General features: G+C 34.8%; 1 protein-coding gene across 2 annotated transcripts in view; it reads left to right on the top strand.

The window, feature by feature from the left end:
* VPS37A (VPS37A subunit of ESCRT-I) overlaps positions 1–15,078 on the top strand; it is a 45,614-nt gene extending 30,536 nt beyond the window's left edge. For both annotated transcript variants that reach the window (XM_026508453.4, XM_044387547.3), the window contains 8 exons: positions 1,995–2,220; positions 5,026–5,096; positions 7,743–7,870; positions 7,951–8,009; positions 8,087–8,155; positions 10,989–11,132; positions 12,113–12,193; positions 13,728–15,078. In XM_026508453.4, the coding sequence (XP_026364238.2) occupies positions 1,995–2,220; positions 5,026–5,096; positions 7,743–7,870; positions 7,951–8,009; positions 8,087–8,155; positions 10,989–11,132; positions 12,113–12,193 (778 nt within the window). In that variant the 3' untranslated portion in view covers positions 13,728–15,078. The remainder of the gene's footprint in view (positions 1–1,994; positions 2,221–5,025; positions 5,097–7,742; positions 7,871–7,950; positions 8,010–8,086; positions 8,156–10,988; positions 11,133–12,112; positions 12,194–13,727) is intronic.
* The last annotated feature ends 2,748 nt before the right edge of the window (positions 15,079–17,826 follow it).

Below are 17,826 nucleotides of genomic sequence, written 5' to 3'. Positions count from 1 at the left end.
TTTTGTTTGTTTATTTGGAACGTATTTCTCTTTTTCTTTTTCCTTGGCTCTCTGTATTGGTTTTTATGCATAAGATAACACAGCCACCTCTCCCAGTCTTGAGGACTGAACCAGGAGATGAACCTTACCATTTAGCCTTGCCCTACCTCTTGATTATCTCTAAAATCGTTGTATTGTCCAAGGAGCTTGTTATATTTTTAATAGCTCCCAGTACTTGAGGGTGTACCAGGATCTGAGAGGATCTCAGCCAGCACCTGGATTCAGGCTGATTAGAAGCCAGACCCTCAGGTAGCAGCTTTTTTAAAGTATGCAAATATATATAGTCAATGGGGCTGCAAGTGTAAGCTCTGCTGGCCACCAGAGCCAAGTGATCTGGAGGTCTGGTCCCTAGGTAGAGTTGCAAAATTGGGGCCCCAGATGATTGTATAAACTTCTTTCTGGGAGATACTGGTGAGCTGGAGCAAGACTGAGAGAGTGTGCAGAGCTGGCATCCACCAGCCTGTGTTTCCTGGGAGTGCCTCCCTAGGCCCCTAGTTGTATGCCAAGCCAGAAGCCTTCTCATCAAGCCAAAGCTTTCAGACAGGTTGATCGGACTCTTTCATAGGAAGACTAGGGGTATGTTTGATCTGCTGTCTGTGCGGTGACCTGGGGGTGGTAGCCTACCAACAACTGTCTCATTGTTTTACAGTTGCATGGGACCCAGGAATGCAAGCGCTTGGCCTTCAGAGCCATGTAATCAATGGGCATGTCGTGGATGACAGCCACCAGAACTGGGGCACCAGACATAAAAACCAAGCACCATATGTGCATGAGAGCTTCCTTCCAAGAGATATTGTTGCTCTGGAATGTAACAGAGGGAGAACATGAAGAGAGCACCCACCACCCTTTGTTCCTAGAGCATATCCCCGTGGGTCCCTGGATGTGGGTTAAATTAGGTACCTGTGCCTCAAGCTGACACTTTAAGATTAGGGAGTGAGACTCTTACACCTAAAATCTGGGTGCCTCTTCTGCTTCTGGGGTAGGTAAGTTCAAGCATACAAGCCCCTTTGGTTTTCAAAGCTAGATGTTTTGGGGGCTATTCTTTGAGATCCAGGGCTTAAAAGATGACTGCTCAGTGTGGGGTTCAAACTCTCACTCTTCAGGAAGAAGCTTTAGGTTTTGAGTTTTTTCCCCGTTATAGGTCTCTGTGTTGAGGTTTGGGTTTACAGTGAGATTGTGTCACAGGCTTTCCTACTTGCTTCAATATCGGTTTTTCATATTTGCTTGATTTGTAGGAGTTATACAACTAAATTTTAGAATTTTTTTCTTGAGGAAATTATTCCATATTCCTGCAGACTTAGTGTGTTCATGGGAGGAGGTGATTTCAAGATCTTGCTATCTTGTCATCTTGAACCAGGGCCCAGATATTTATTACATTGAAAAAATTAATACTGCTCTCTGATTCAATCCCAAGTACATGCTGCTGTACTACTTTTTTAAATCTATAGACTTGGTTTTTTATATGTATTTATTTTTATATTTTAACATTTTTAGCCATTCTTCTATACATTTAACTATTTTCCTTTAAAATCTTTTAGAAAAGCAGTCATGACTTTCCCTTATATTTTTCCAGATAAAGCGAGAGCTAATATTCCAACAACCTGTCTTGACTACATTTTCTGGATTAAAGGTTCTCCATTCCCTTTATGAATACAGTGGTTGATGCTATTGAAATGCTCAAAACTCAAAAAGAGACTGTCTCTTTACTTCTACTATGACTATTTGAATTATATGTTTTCTAAAACATTTTCCTTTCTCATGAAAACTACACTTCTATTTGGGGGGGGTCATATTTTATCAATTTGTAGGATATTTAATTCAGTTATATGATTGTAATAACAAGATTCTGTCTCTGTGCCATGACCATTGTTAGTTAGAACCATTTGGGAATAATTTTATAGGTTTACCCCTAAAGTCTAATCTAATGTTTTTTTTTTTTCTGTCTTTCTCTTTAGCCTATACAGTAATCCAGGTGGGATGCCTCCTTATGCATCTCAGGGTTTCCCATTTCTTCCTCCGTATCCCCCACAAGAAGCTAACAGGACTATCACTTCTTTGTCTGTTGCTGACACTATTTCTTCTTCAACAACAAGTTACACACCAGCCAAACCCGCTGCTCCTTCTTTTGGCATCCTTTCAAATCTGCCATTACCTGTTCCTACAACAGACACTTCAGCACCGGTGGGTATCTTCAGTTTTCTGTATTTTTGTATCCTTGGAAACTCATCTAATTGACATATATTTATTATATACCTTCCTGTGCCAGCCACTAAATAAGGAACAAAAGATAAAAAGATTAAATCACATCTTCAACTCAAGTAATAAACTCAGAGGAGACCAACAAATTATCAAATAACTGCAAATAAGAAACTTCCACTAGAGTAGTAGAGCGAGTCTAGAGTTACGGTGAAGACAGTTGAGGAAGTGGTCAGTGCTCCCAGGAATTGAGGTAGACCTAGAAGGGATGCTTTCATAAAAAATGTGTTTCTGCTTTTTCACCACTTTATCCTTAGTGCCTCAGACCACACCTGATACATATAGTAGGTGCTCACTTAAAATAAGGCAGATAAATTAATTTATTTGTTTGTTTATGTTCAAGTCCAGATTTTGATAGATGGTAATGAATTTGTCAGAATGAAAGGGGTTATATAAAACTTCCCATAAAGAGGCAGTAGTATTGACAGAATTTCAGAGGCATAAACCAAATTGCATTTTTGTTAAATTGCCTTTAATAAAGAGCTGCCTGTCATACAGGAAATAGGCAAAGGCATAAAAAGTGATCACGTAAGAAGTAGGTATCAGATTGTGGAGGATCTGCTCTCTACCATGCTAAGGGCTTCAGGTGTCTCATTGGTTTAAAAAACATTGTATGTTTTGCAAAAGAATGAAACTTGACCACTCTCTCACACCATACACAAAGATAAACTCCAAATGGATGAAAGACCTTGATGTGAGACAGGAATCCATCAAAGTCCTAGAGGAGAGCATAGGCAGCAACCTCTACGACATCGGCCACAGCAACCTTTTTCATGACACATCTCCAAAGGCAAGAGAAACAAAAGAAAAAATGAACTTGTGGGACTTCATCAAGATAAAAAGCTTCTGCACAGCCAAGGAAACAGTCAAAAAAACTAAGAGGCAGCCCACGGAATGGGAGAATATATTTGCAAATGACACTACAGATAAAGGACTGGTATCCAAGATCTACAAAGAACTTCTCAAACTCAATACACAAGAAACAAATAAACAAATCATAAAATGGGCAGAAGATATGAACAGACGCTTTTCCAATGAAGACATACAAATGGCTAACAGACACATGAAAAAATGTTCAAAATCATTAGCCATCAGGGAAATTCAAATCAAAACCACACTAAGATACCACCTTACACCAGTTAGAATGGCAAAAATTGACAAGGCAAGAAACAACAAATTGCTGGAGAGGATGTGGAGAAAGGGGATCCCTCCTACATTGTTGGTGGGAATGCAAGTTGGTACAGCCACTCTGGAAAACAGTGTGGAGGTCCCTTAAAAAGTTAAAAATTGAGCTACCCTATGATCCAACCATTGCACTACTGGGTATTTACCCCAAAGATACAGACGTACTGAAGAGAAGGGCCATATGCACCCCAATGTTCATAGCAGCACTGTCCACAATAGCTAAATCGTGGAAGGAGCCGAGATGCCCTTCAACAGATGACTGGATTAAGAAGTTGTGGTCCATATATACAACGGAATATTACTCAGCTATCAGAAAGAACGAGTTCTCAACATTTGCTGCAACATGGACGGCACTGGAGGAGATAATGCTAAGTGAAATAAGTCAAGCAGAGAAAGACAATTATATGGTTTCTCTCATCTATGGAACATAAGAACTAGGAAGATCGGTAGGAGAAGAAAGGGATAAAGAAAGGGGGGGTAATCAGAAGGGGGAATGAAGCATGAGAGACTGTGGACTCTGAGAAACAAACTGAGGGCTTCAGAGGGGAGGGGTGTGGGGGAATGGGATAGGCTGGTGATGGGTAGTAAGGAGGGCACGTATTGCATGGTGCCCTGGGTGTTATACGCAACTAATGAATCATCGAACTTTACATCAAAAACCAGGGATGTACTGTATGATGGCTAATATAATAAAAAAATATTATTATAAAAAAAACAAAACATTGTATGTTCTTAAATAAGCTGATGACTGTTGCCATGTGGAATGTTACTAAGAGACTAATACTTTAGGAATAAAACATATAAAATGATTTTAAAACCTCCATTTTAGCCTTGAGTATCACCCACAGTAATACTCAAATATTGCAAACCTTATTATATCCAACTTTACTAATTTTAGTGTTTGTAATAATTTAGATTAGGCCCAAGTGGACCTTGTTTTTCCAATACCTTTCATCATTGTATTAATGAATTTTATGAACAAATATTGTCAATATCATGAACAATATTAATCACAATTCGTAGGATAAACAAAATTACAAGAGAACTTTTCAGGGATCCTCAATTTTAAAAAGTCATTTATAAAATAATGGATTACCTATTCCTTATCTACTCTACTGTCTTGTCTGACTTAGGTATGTAACTATATTCAGCCTTTCAGCTTACTACATTTTTTATATTCAGTATCTTTTACATGAGGCAGATGTGTACATAAATATCAATGAAATCCACAGATAATTCTCTACATTTGTCACAGATACACTTAAGCGTTTTATTTAACAGTTATGTACTTGCCCAAGAAAGAAGTAATGCAGGTACTCACATGAACCTCACCCAAAACAAACAAAAAAATTTAACCGTCTGGGTATAAAGTACACTGAGAAAATTAGAGTAAAGAAAGAAGGGGAGAATAAGGACAATGTAAAGTGGAAAGATGAAGGTGATAATGAAACATTATGGGATGTGGTACATTAAAAATTATGTTTATAAGTAAATAAGAGCAGTCAGTAAGATGGCTGACACAATACCTTTTCAAACTCTCTGTAGATAAGCCAGGATGGTTTTGGTTACAAGATGCCAGATGTCCCTGATACGTTTCCAGAACTCTCAGAACTAAGGTAAAAAACTTGGGAGAGTAATGTCAGTATTCATTATCTATTTGACAATGATAAATACAACCAAATCATCATTTTCATACCCATATTAAAGAGAGTTCTTAAATTCTCACTATTTCTATATTTTGGTTGTCTTATTGGGGAAGTTATGTAAATCAGTTTTATATCTTGTAGTTTGTATTTATTGAGTGACTTAGTATGTACCCAGGGATTTTTCTAGAGCCTGGAAATGATATAATAGTTACCAGGAAAACGATGTCGTTCATTCTTGAGGCTTACGTTATCGCGAAAATTATTTCTCAATACATCATCCCTGGAGATTTCAAATATTTTCTGGCTTTAGACTTTTTCGTTGTTCCTTTTGTAAGTAGAACTTTGTACATAGGGGAACGCATGAATGTTCTCATAAAGTCATAGCATAGTGTCTTTACAGAGCCAAATTGTATTCAGACTGATGACACATAAGTTTGTAGTATTCAGGTTTAAAGTACTGTTTTTCATAGAACACTGTTTCTCTAAGGTGCTTCATGAAAAATTGTTTTGGGGCCACTCAACTTTGGGAAGCATTGCTTCCTTTATACCGCATTGAAGGTTTATATTACTCATAAGGCTGTTATTACTAAGACTTCTGAGTATAATTTAAAAATTTTTGTAATTCTTTTTGTCTCTGGGATATATCCCATGAGGGATATACAGCCAAATGCCCATTAGAAATCCTATAGTTTAAAAAAGAAAAAAAGTTTACCTTAATTGACCCAGTGTTCTATAATCATTTTTAGAAAGTAGTGATTCATTATTTTCTAATAATAGTCAATGAAGGTTTACAATATATCACATACATGTTAAGGTTTCCTATGAACTGTAATGCTTGCAGTAACCCCAGGAAGTAGGTACTGTTATTGTTCAGTGTTATAAAGGATTCTCTTTTCTTTTCCTTCCTCACTTCTTTTTAAAAAAAATTATTAAAATGTCACATGTTATATTATTATACATGTCATTGTTATACACGTTATATTATTATACGTTTATTGAGGAAATACGTTATTTGTCTGGTAGAATTTTCTATATCCTCTTTTTTGCCTGATTGCATTCTGGTAGTACAATTGAAGATGTTCCTTTCTTTCCTGTATTTCTTTCTCTTGGTGGTTGGATCTAGAGTTTTAATTAGATTTGTTTAGGTTCAGTTTTATCAAATCATTGAGCTGCACACCGTAAACCTACACAATGTTCTATGTTATGTGTCAGTTATATCTCACTGCTGAAAAAAATGGGTTCAATTCTTTGGTCAAGAATACTTATGTCATAATTCCTATTACATCATATAAGGCAGCGGTTATGTCTGGTTGCCCTATTTTTAGTGACATTAAGATTGAAACAGTTGAAACCGCTGAAATCATTGGCTATCCATTATTTCATTAAGGATTGCAAATGCGATTTTCTACTGCCAGAATTAGCCAGAATTCTGTGAAGAGATTTCTATATCAACTATTTAGTTTTATTGAAATACACCACATATAGTAATGGAAAGATAAATCCTTGTTTTTTTGTTTTTTGGTTTTTTTCAATTTTCAGAATAATGAGTTGATGCACAAACAAGCTCCAAAGTTTCTGAGAGGCAAGGTTTTTTGTTTTTATTTTTGTAGTTGTTTCTGTGTTATTAAGAGCTCATAAATTTTTTAAAAATATATTTGATGTGTTTCAGTCTATTGCAGTCACTATTCTTTTTGATGCTTAAACAGTTCTATCTTGAGTCCCTAGCAAACTCTTCACATTGGCTTCTATAAGCTTTCCGACAAAACAAAGATGCCATGGGCTCATTGTGAAATTTCTTTTCCCTGTCCTGAAGTCATTTCTCTGAAAGGCACTTGTTCTTTTTCAAAATTACAATACCGATATTATTACTATGATTACTGAGTTTAGGATAAGAGTTTGTTTTTGTTTTTTATACTTCTTTTGTGTTTTGATTATCACACCTGACATGTATATCCAAATACTGTTTTTTAAAGTCTGAATAGTACTTCTCCGGATGATATGTAACTTAGAAAATAACCAATGTTCATTTATTTCCATTTACTCTGAATTGTAGAGACTGCTTTTTTGTTTAATTAAAATTTTTTTAAACATATGCTTTTTTTATGGATTGGTAGTCAAAACTAATAGATATGTTCAGAAAGGTTTAGCTTGCATTCCTATCCCACCCATCCAGTTCCCTCTTTTACCCTGTGGATATTGATTTTTGGTTTTGGTTTAGCCCTCCATGATTGCTTTTCTTTAAATAATTTATGAATATCTGCACACACACATATCCATATACTTATCTTTTATTGTGACAGCCACACACCTATTATCTAAATAGATACAGAGGTTGACATTGTTGTGATTGTTCATGAACCCTAGTCTTAATAATCCTATCCTGATTGGATGTTACTTTAAGACCACTTTATGTGCCACTGTGGTTGATGTTTTACTTGCTTTTAAGGTTATAATTTGCCTCTGTGTGTGTGTGTGTGTGTGTGTGTGTGTGTAGATATATAAATGATAGTTCAAAAATTAGAGCCATGTCAACTGAATAAAATGGAAAAATTGTGAATATCATCATGGAGAAAAACTAGTGACTGATATTCATTAACTTTTCTGTTGTGTTTCTAGTGTGTCACAGCTTACAGATATGAATGAACAAGAGGAGATATTACTAGAACAGTTTCTGACTTTGCCCCAACTAAAACAGATTATTACTGACAAGGATGACTTAGTAAAAAGTATTGAAGAGCTAGCAAGTATGTCTTTCCTTACTTCTTAAATTTCCTAAGAAAAATATGATGTTTACCTAGAAATAAACCAGAAATTTATCTTACAGGAAAAAATCTCCTTTTGGAGCCCAGCTTGGAAGCCAAAAGGCAAACTGTTTTAGATAAGGTGAGTTAGTTATGATTTTGAAGAAATCCATACAATTTAAAAATATGATAAAATAACATTTTTATTTTATCTTTTAGTATGAATTGCTTACACAGCTGAAATCTACTTTTGAAAAGAAGATGCAAAGGCAGCATGAACTCAGTGAGGTAAGACGTTTAACTCTTTTCCTTTACCATAAGAATTTTTAATCTCAGTATGTGTGATCTGCATTCTTACTTTCATTATTATCAGAAAGCACTTATTAGGTATCTGTCTTTAGAAGGCTTGATACCTGTAAGTGAGATGAACAGCTCTCATTTATGGGGCATTATACATTATCTGCGCTCATGCGAGGGCATATTTGGTTCCAAAGCAGAAAAACACAAAAAGCCCCATAAATAACTTAAGTAGGAACTCTATTATAAATGCCAGTTTACCTCCTCTAATAAAATCTAACAAAAAACTTGAACTGTAATCTCACTTGTAAGCTTATATAAAGATATCTTAAATGAAAACTTGGAAAATTGAAAAATATATGAAAATTATAAAGTTTAATTCACCCCAAATAATAGATTTTATGCTAGAAATCCAGTTAAATAAAAAATAAAAACCACTTTATAAAATTCAACCCATATTTCTGAAAAATCTTTACAAATGAAAAGGAATAGGAGACATAATCTTTATGTCATATCAATAACCAACATCATAATTAACATCCTCTTTCCTTTAAAATCAGCAATTCTGGAAGGTAAAGCCAATGTAATAAAACAAAAAATAGAAAATAAAACAACAGAAAAAAAATGATGGCAAAGGAGAATATAAATTTATAATGGATTTCACATAATTTGATCATCCTTTAGAATTAAAGACATAAAAAATAATAGCTAACATTGAAAAATGATTATGCATCTTACACTGCACTACACTATTTTCATATATTGCCCATTATTTCCACAAAATTCTAGGAGGTAGGTGATTTTCTTTTTTTTTTTTTTTTTTTTTAATAATGTAGATAAGCAGTCTGAGGCACGGGGATATTGAATAACTTACCTGAGGTCATATAAATAGAAAGTATCAGAGTCGGGAATCAAATGTAAGCGGTGCTGTCTCACTCTTAACCAGAAGAAAGTCTGAGAGAAGCAACTGAAATACTCATAACTGCACATTAGAGTTTAGTAGATGCTGAATAAGCTTTTCACAGTAGTCACGTCATTCTTTATAAACTCTTAGTAAGTTAAGAATAGAAATTAATTCCTTCACTTGATAAAGAATATTAGAAACCAACAGCAAGCATCACAATTGCCAGATAGTTCCAGGATCCCCTTAATATTAGGGATAAGACAGTGATGGCAGTGATAGTCAGAGGAAAGAACAAGAAACTCAGAAAGAGAAATGTGAATGTCCAGCAGACATACGAGTATAACAGTTACTCTGTCTTCTTTGCCATTTATATAATTGCTGGAAATGGTTTTTGAAACACTTAAAAAACACACCTTGATTCCTACGCTTGTCTCTAGATGCTCAGAATCTTTGGGAATGATGAGGCAGGCTTCTGTATAAAGTATGTAAACCACTTCACTGGACTGTTGGTACCATCAGTGCAGAAACATGCTGTATTTTATTCTTCCATATACCCAGTACCAGGTCTAGTGCTTGGCACATAGTAGATGCTCAGTAAACATTCAGTGAAGAAATAATGGAAACATTTGAACAGATAGCCAGCCTTTCAGTAATAATAAAAATTTGCATCATCCTTGTGAGCCAAACTTGTAAAGATAGATGACCAGGGTTGGCAAGGGTGATGAGAAAATGGTTCATCTCTGTTCATTTCTGTGTGTGAGTTGCCACCTTACACCCACTAGCATGACTACTATTAAAAATAGCATTGGGGTGCCTGGGTGGCTCAGTCGGTTAAGGGTCTGACTCTTGATCTCAGCTCAGGTCTTGCTCTCAGGGTCGGGAGTTGAAGCCCCATGTTGGGCCCCATGCTGGGAATGAAGCCTACTTAAACAAATTAAAAAATAAAAATAGTCTTAGTTCTTATATTTAGGTCTTCAATCCACTTTGAGTTAGTTTTTATTTACTTTTTTATTTTTTGAGTTAGTTTTTGTATGTGTGGTGGGATAAAGGTCCAACTTCATCCTGCATGTGAGTATCCAGTTTTCCCTGCACCGTTTGCCAGAGACTGTCTTTTCCCCATTGAATGGTCTTGGCACACTTTTTGAAAATATTTTTGACCATGTATGTGAGGGTATATTTCTAGGCTAGGTCTTTCATTCATCTACATGTCTCTTCTTATGCCAGTACGTCGTTGTTTTGATTGCTGTAACTTTGTAGTAAGTTTTGAAATCAGGAAGTATGCAACTTTGTTCTTCCTTTTTAAGATTGTTGTGGCTGTTTGGGGTCACTTGAGATTCCATATGAATTTTAGAATGGGTTTTTCTTTTTCTGCAAAAAACCCTGATTTTGATAGAAATAGCATTGACTCTGTAGATCACTTTGGGTAGTGTTGTCATCTTAACAATATCCAATCCATGCACCTGAGATGTCTTTCCACTTACGTCTTCTTCAGTTTCTTTCAGCAGTGTTTGTACACGTCTTTTGCCTGTTTGGTCAGATTTAATCCCATCACTTTTGCCATATTCTGTTCGTTAGAAGGGAGTCACTATGTCCAGCCCACACTCAAGAGGTAGGGATGATAGGGGTCCTCTTCGAGGGTGCCTACCACAATGACCTAATTCTTAAATCCCCAGGAAAAGACGTTGATTGGCTCAGCTTCCCTCATTCAAGGGTTTGCAGCCAATGGATTGGGTTATTTTGTGTTTGGTATCTACCCTATATCCAAAAGCTGAGGACCTGGGTGGTAGCAATTTTCCTCAAGAAAGAGGCTGTGTAAGGCATATAATACTTGCTCCTCCCTACCCCTGTCTCATTTCCTTTGCCTCTAAGGAGTTTTTCTGAGCAGTGTGAACTAAGTGAGTACTTCATTTTCTTTTTCAGAGCTGTAGTGCGAGTGCCCTACAGGCAAGATTGAAAGTAGCTGCACATGAAGCTGAGGAAGAATCTGATAATATTGCTGAAGATTTCTTAGAGGGAAAAACTGAAATCGATGATTTTCTCAGTAGCTTCATGGAAAAGAGAACAGTATGTAATACTCTTCAGTTGAGGACAAGTGACAGTGTTATATGAAATTACTTAAGTATATTCATGAGTAAAAAATACTTCAGCACGTTAGTGAGCTGGAGTTTTGATTGCCATGAGAAGAAACTGAAAAGCCTCTATTCTTTAAGAATGATAGCACTATCTTACTATCCTTTTGTACTAAAGCTAGTAAATCAGCCTAAGTCTGGTCTTAATAGTTATAGGAATGTACAACTTCTTATGTTCAACAAGCTATTTAAAAAGGGAATAATCTATAAATAGTTATTTTAAAATCTGTAAATACTATTGAGAACATTCTGCAGTAGTTTCTGTTCTGTTCTGATTTCCATTATATTTAAAGAATAATTAAGAAAGTCTACTTAATATCTTGCCCTTTGATAGAGTTTTTAAATATTTACCTAATTTCTCTGAAACATCACATTTGAAAAGTAACCTTTTGTTAATAAACTTTGTAAATTGTGTGTTATGTATATGCATATCCTGTTAAGGAAAGTGGGCAGATTTTATTATCCCCATTTTCCAGGAGGTAAAATTGAAGTTTAGGGACATTAAAGACTATGGTTATAGCATTAGTAAGGTGTTGATTTCTGGTTCATTCTTCTGTGGTGCTGTATGACTGTACCTTGAATTTTTTATTTATTTAGCTTCCTGGTTAACAACAGTAGGATTTTGTTTTTATATTTTTAAAACACAAATGCTTGAAACTCCACAATCTGAGAATTGATATAAAGGGTCAAGGTTTGTTTTATCATTCTGGGAGTTCACAGGCAAAGGTTATCTTCCAAATACAATTCAGTGTTTGCAGGGGTGGGGATTCTTAAATTCTGAACTACCTTAAACATTCAAAAGTTAAAAAATGTCAACAGGTTAAAGGATTCTAACTTTGAATTCTGTCCTGATGTAAGAAGCAGTAGGTAAATCACTGGAGGAGTGACTGGTATTTTAAATCATTTATCTTCTAGATCTGCCACTGTAGAAGAGCCAAGGAAGAGAAACTTCAACAAGCAATAGCAATGCACAGCCAGTTTCATGCCCCACTATAGGTAAATTGTCTTCCAGAAGGTTTGAGTCGGAAGGCTACTGCATGACTCTTCTTACCAAGTCTTTTTACCAGTGTCTGTTTCGTCAGCTTTAAGCATAATTCTGTCATAGCTTCTGCGTTAGATAACATATAAAATGCTTTGTATTATACATTAAGCATAATTATATATACATTAGCATTTAACCAGTGGAAATCTTTTGGATATTTTGTCACCATGATGTTGGCTTAAATGAAATGTTTTTTTCAGTGTTGGATAGCTGCTTCTGTAGAATCATAAGCTATAATTCGTTCCTGTCTCTTAGGTGGTATATGGTGTACATACCATTTCACTTAGTTGACATATTTCTCACTAGTCTCCTTTGTCATTTCTTCCTTTAAAATGAACTTCCTGTCAACTTCTAGTCTCACACCAGGATTATTCCAGTAATTGTTTTGCCAGTCCCCTGAATGTAGTGTTTCTCCTTCCTACACAGCACTGACAGAACGATCTTCCTCAAATACCACCCTGTGGTATAATTTCTCTGCTGCAGAACTTATGATGAGACCTTACCAATTGCAGGTCACTGTTAAATTTCTCTCTGGTTTTAAGTCTTCTACAATCTGGCATAAATTTGAGAGCACCCACTTCAATTTTCCATTTTCCTCTTAAGTTCTCCATTTCATGTTCTTTCTTCTATCACTGTATCTCTGGTCACGCTCTTATCTGATGTCTAGACACTCTGCCTTTTCTTCTCCATCTATGCAGTTTTAGGAGTGATTTGGTTGCGAAAACTAGTTCCCACTCCAACAAATTTAAGTAAAGGCTTATATTATTGAACAATGCAGAGGTACTTTATAGAGCCAAAATGCACTAAGGACGGCTCAGTCGCTGAGAGTGAAAATAAGACAGGAGGCCATAATAACTTCTTCTCACACCCTTGCCAAGGCTGCTTGTTTCTCATTTCTGGGTCTCTGTTCTTTCCTGCCTCTCACTCTCTTGTGCTTCCTGACTTGCTCTTCACAGCACCTTTCTCTGCTGCACTCGCACATGCTCCACCATTGTTGCCCGCAGGCCTGATCACATACGACAGTTAAGTAGCTGGTGGAGACTAACAAGGGTGTCACTGCAAATCCCCAGGAAAGAGGCTGGCCCAACAGCAGTTCGGCCTGGACATTAGGGGGCTGAAGGAGTGGGCTCTGAGAAGGGAGCATTTAGAAACGGCAGGAGTTTCTCATCTCTATCTCAGACTCCTCTTCCCCTTCCCTTAATCTAGTTGTACATAACATTAGTGCCAACACTGAATTGTTTTCTTGTTTTGCAAATCATACTGTCAATCCCCTAGGGTAAGGGTTGATTTTTAATATCAAGGTTTAAGAAGAAAGTAGGCACTGAGTAATTATTTATATGAACATGCTAGAATTCCTTCCCTACCCCTTTTCCCCGATAGTCAAATTATCTTCTTATAGGTAGATCTTAATTGGAAGAGAATGTAAAGAGATGAAAATTTATCATCTTAAGTTAAATCTTAGGGCTTTTTATGTTCTTTTCTTTTCAGATTTTCCTGAAAACATAAACTGCCAAGACAGAAATGACACAAGACTAAGCACATTTTTACGTATGATTTGCAAATTGGCATTTCATCACAGTGGCTGAATTTATAGATATCCTGTATAGATCGTATACAGAACTGAGACTGATTTTGTACAAAATAGAATGACTGCTGTGGTCTTTGCTTTGAGAAGTTTTTCTGCACGATTTGCACTATAAATCTTTATTTATTGTTGATCAGTCCTATCATATTTAAATTCCACTGCTGTTCCTCTGTTATTATTAAGTACCTATGCATGTAATTTTAGCTAGTATCAGTATTTTATAAAATTGCTTCATTTAAATTTGTATTTTTAATTTGAAACTGCCTTATTTCTTTATCAAAAATGGTTTGTTTAGATATTTTTCCTCTCAATCTTTTTGAAAAATTACTATTTTCAGCTGTAGAAAGCCTTATTTTTCCTTCTTTCCAGATGATGAAACTTTCAAAAAACATTTGTTTTTAAATATTCATAGTGTCAGGAAATACCAAACCTACTAATGTGCCATCTCAAGAAAGTAACTTTTAATACACAGTATATCAAGAGAATACATCAGCTGCTCATATATTATTTAATTTTTAAAATTAAGGATGCATTTAAGAAGCAATACAGTTAAATAATTCTTTTACCTAATAGAAAAAAATTGCATTCCACTTCATCTAGTCCAACATAAACTTTCATACTAATTTTTTTATAAAAGTACCTGATAGGCTTATGATTGGATAATGATATACTTTCTAAATTCCTAATGTTAAAAACAATCTTTTTGTTAATAAATAGTAAATCTAGACACACAAGTCAATGAATTTTTTTGACCTTTACTGTGAGTTAGCTTTTCATAAGAAAACAGCTTTAGTAATAAAATTAATATTTAACTTTTAGGCAGTCTAGTTTTTAATTAATTTTATTGAATTTGCTCTTTAAATTGTACTATGTTCAGCAGTTTGCTTCTATACAATGTTGGAGAATGAACGCATTTTGTGGGTAGCTGTAAAAGCTAATAAAGGAGAAACTCTGTAACTGTATGTATCTGAGGCTTGATAAGGTTGTGTCTAAATCACAAAACAACGTAATGCATATTTTTGTTTAAATTTCCATCCCAATATGTATTGTTATTCCAAATGCCAGCATATGGTAATACAGGTTTTTTGGTTTTTCTTATTCTTTTTCTTTCTGTACACGCTCTTGGCAATAGAACTTTAGGAAAAACAAAATTATTTTCTTAGACTTGAAAAATAATAATCTGTCTTTGTGGAAGAGCAAGTATTCATATGGACTATAAATATATCATTGGAATAAAGATACTGACTTTCATAATTGCCTGTCTCACTGGCGCTGTGCTAAGGGCATGCTGTTTAATCTTCAAAATGACCAGACATGATTTTTATGGATTTGTAAATGAAATAACCCGAGGTAAGTGTTTTAAATTTGTGGCAGTCTTCTGGGTATTCAGAAACCTTTCCATATTGCACAGACCAGCAGGACTTCTAATTTTCCCAGCAGTCACTGCAATGGAGGACATACTAGCCCCAGTCTTTTGCAAATAATCAGGTAGTGTTCGTACAAACTGTGTAGAACCTATAACAAGAGACGAGCAGATCACAGCCATTTTAAAGGGACATTAATTCATTTGATCTAATTTTATTTAACACCTATTCAGAATAAGGCACAGTGGAAATGCTGTACAGTAACTCAAATATGGTTTAGGTGCTTACCTGCTCATCTGCCTTCCCCTCCACACAAAAACAAACAAAACCCCCAAACAAACAAAAAACCCACATTTTCTTACACAGTAAATTTCCTCTATGTAATCACGTAGTGCATCTCAATATTGTTTAAACCAAACTGTCCTGGTTTCATTCTATACCAGTTAACATAGCTTCTTCCTCTTTCCAAAATTAATTTATTAGGCAGCTTCCTTACAACCCAGTCATTAAAAAGAGGAGTTTGATCATGAATATCTGCATTTAACCAACAGACAATTTAGTTCAGATATAGGTTGTATAAGTTGTCCAAGACGGAAAAAAAAAGTCTGCATTTGAATAATTCTCTGTGAATTTTGGTTTCTATTGCAGTAGAAAAAGTAAATGAGTTTTTGGGTAATTTTATGGCTGTGTCTAAAAATTGGTCATTTGGAGAAGTACCTGGGGAGAAAAACGCCTGCCAAGGCAGAGGTTCTGATTTTACTTTAACATGTAAGAGAAGGCCAGATGGAAATCAGAAAATAGAGGAAAGCTTAGGAGTTATTATTCAGAGTAGAGGTTTGTCATGGGTAGAAATTTAAACACTAATATCTCAAATCGAAGAAAGTTGTCTAAATAAATGGGATATACAGTAAAGATAACCTGTTTCAAAGTTGGAAACAAGAGTAGGAAATTTATATTGGAATAGAGGCTGTTTGACAGGTAAGTTTGATCATAAGTTACATTTGCTTAAGTTGAAGGAATTTCAGTCAAAATTGGAATTCATTTTTAGGGGAAGAAGGTAAACTTTTTGATCTTAAAGAATAAAACCATATCCCAAGGTTTCCCTTATCCTCACCTAACTTTATTTTTTAAAAAGTTCCTTTGTTGATTGCTGAATCATGGTCAAAGTATTTACCTACTTGAAATCATTAAATTTTCCTGAGTATCACTAAATAACAAGTCACTTGAGCTTTAAGTATTACTAGTTGGGAAGTAATCTGCCTTGAGTCAGTTTTATATTAGTTTATTACCTATGCTTTAAAACAGGTGCCCTAAATAAAATACTTCCTGATTGATGTTCGATTTAAAATGAAAATGTGCTATTAGAGATTTTAGTCTTTTGGATTGGCCATGTTCTTTCAAGACCCTGAGAAAGCATAGTAAAGTTTTAATATGCAGTAAATGTAACTTTTTATATAAATATCAGTGTTAGATTAACTTCTAATAAGTAGTCTAAATGAACATATGTATAAATTATAGTATCTTGTAAAATGGGGAGGCTGAAAAAAGAGTTTATGTGTCTGATGTGAAAGACATCACATTAAAGACATTTTAAAATATCAAATATTTATACTATTTTGTTTCAAAATAAATGCATAGTTTTGTTTCATATATGTACTGTGTCATTTTTAAAATAATTTTTATTTCTCTGTTTTTGTAGATATAAACTGCAAATGGAAGAAGTTAAAATCTCATCTTCAGTATCAGGCAAAGAAGTTTCTAAGAGTTGATAACTACAGGAATAGCATGTAGTAAGTTGTGTTATAAAAATGCAAAATCCATTACAACTATATCCTATCCTAAGTATCATTAACAAGGTATTACTATATACAGTAAATTGCAGAAAATGAACAAATATTCCTTGGTAGCGTATGCTTAAATTTTATATTCTAAAAGAATTACACTTGTTTTATTTATATTAACAGAGTACTTTTATATTACACGGCCCTAATATATTAGAGTTCGGTTTTTAAGTGATTAACACATTAATGATTACAGTTGACTTTTGAACAGTATGGAGGTTAGGGGCGCCTACTTCCTGCACAGACAGAAATCTATGTATAATTTTTAACTCCTCAAAAATTTAGCCACTAGCAGCCTGCTGTTGCCTAGAAGCCTTATTGATAACATAAACAATTGGTTACCACATATTTTGTTTGTTATACATATTATTATACTGTATTCTTAAAGTAAGCTAGAGAAAAGAAAATGTTAAAATCATAAGAGAAAATCCATTTATACTACTGTACTCTATTGAAAAATAAACTTCAAACTTATATTGTTCAAGGGTCAACTGAATACGGTTATTTTATTAAATATGTTGCTGTACCCCTTCCAAACCTTTCATACTGGACATTTCAGCAATGTAGCTTTCTTAACCTTTCTCTTTTTTTCTCAGTTTTATTGGTACGTAGTAGATATACATACATCACTGTATAAGTTTAAGCTGTGTAACATAATGGTTTGACCTATATACATTGTGAAATGATTACCACAGTAAGTTGACTTAGAATCCATCATCTCATCTACAGTAGATAAACTAAAAAGAAAAAGCAAAAGTTGTTTTCCTTGTGATGAGAATTATTAGGATTAACTCTTA

The sequence above is a fragment of the Ursus arctos genome, unplaced genomic scaffold (assembly GCF_023065955.2).
Source record: "Ursus arctos isolate Adak ecotype North America unplaced genomic scaffold, UrsArc2.0 scaffold_27, whole genome shotgun sequence".
Taxonomy (NCBI): domain Eukaryota; kingdom Metazoa; phylum Chordata; class Mammalia; order Carnivora; family Ursidae; genus Ursus; species Ursus arctos.
The sequence above is the reverse complement of the archived record's forward strand: the minus strand, read 5'-3'. Positions and strand labels throughout refer to the sequence as shown.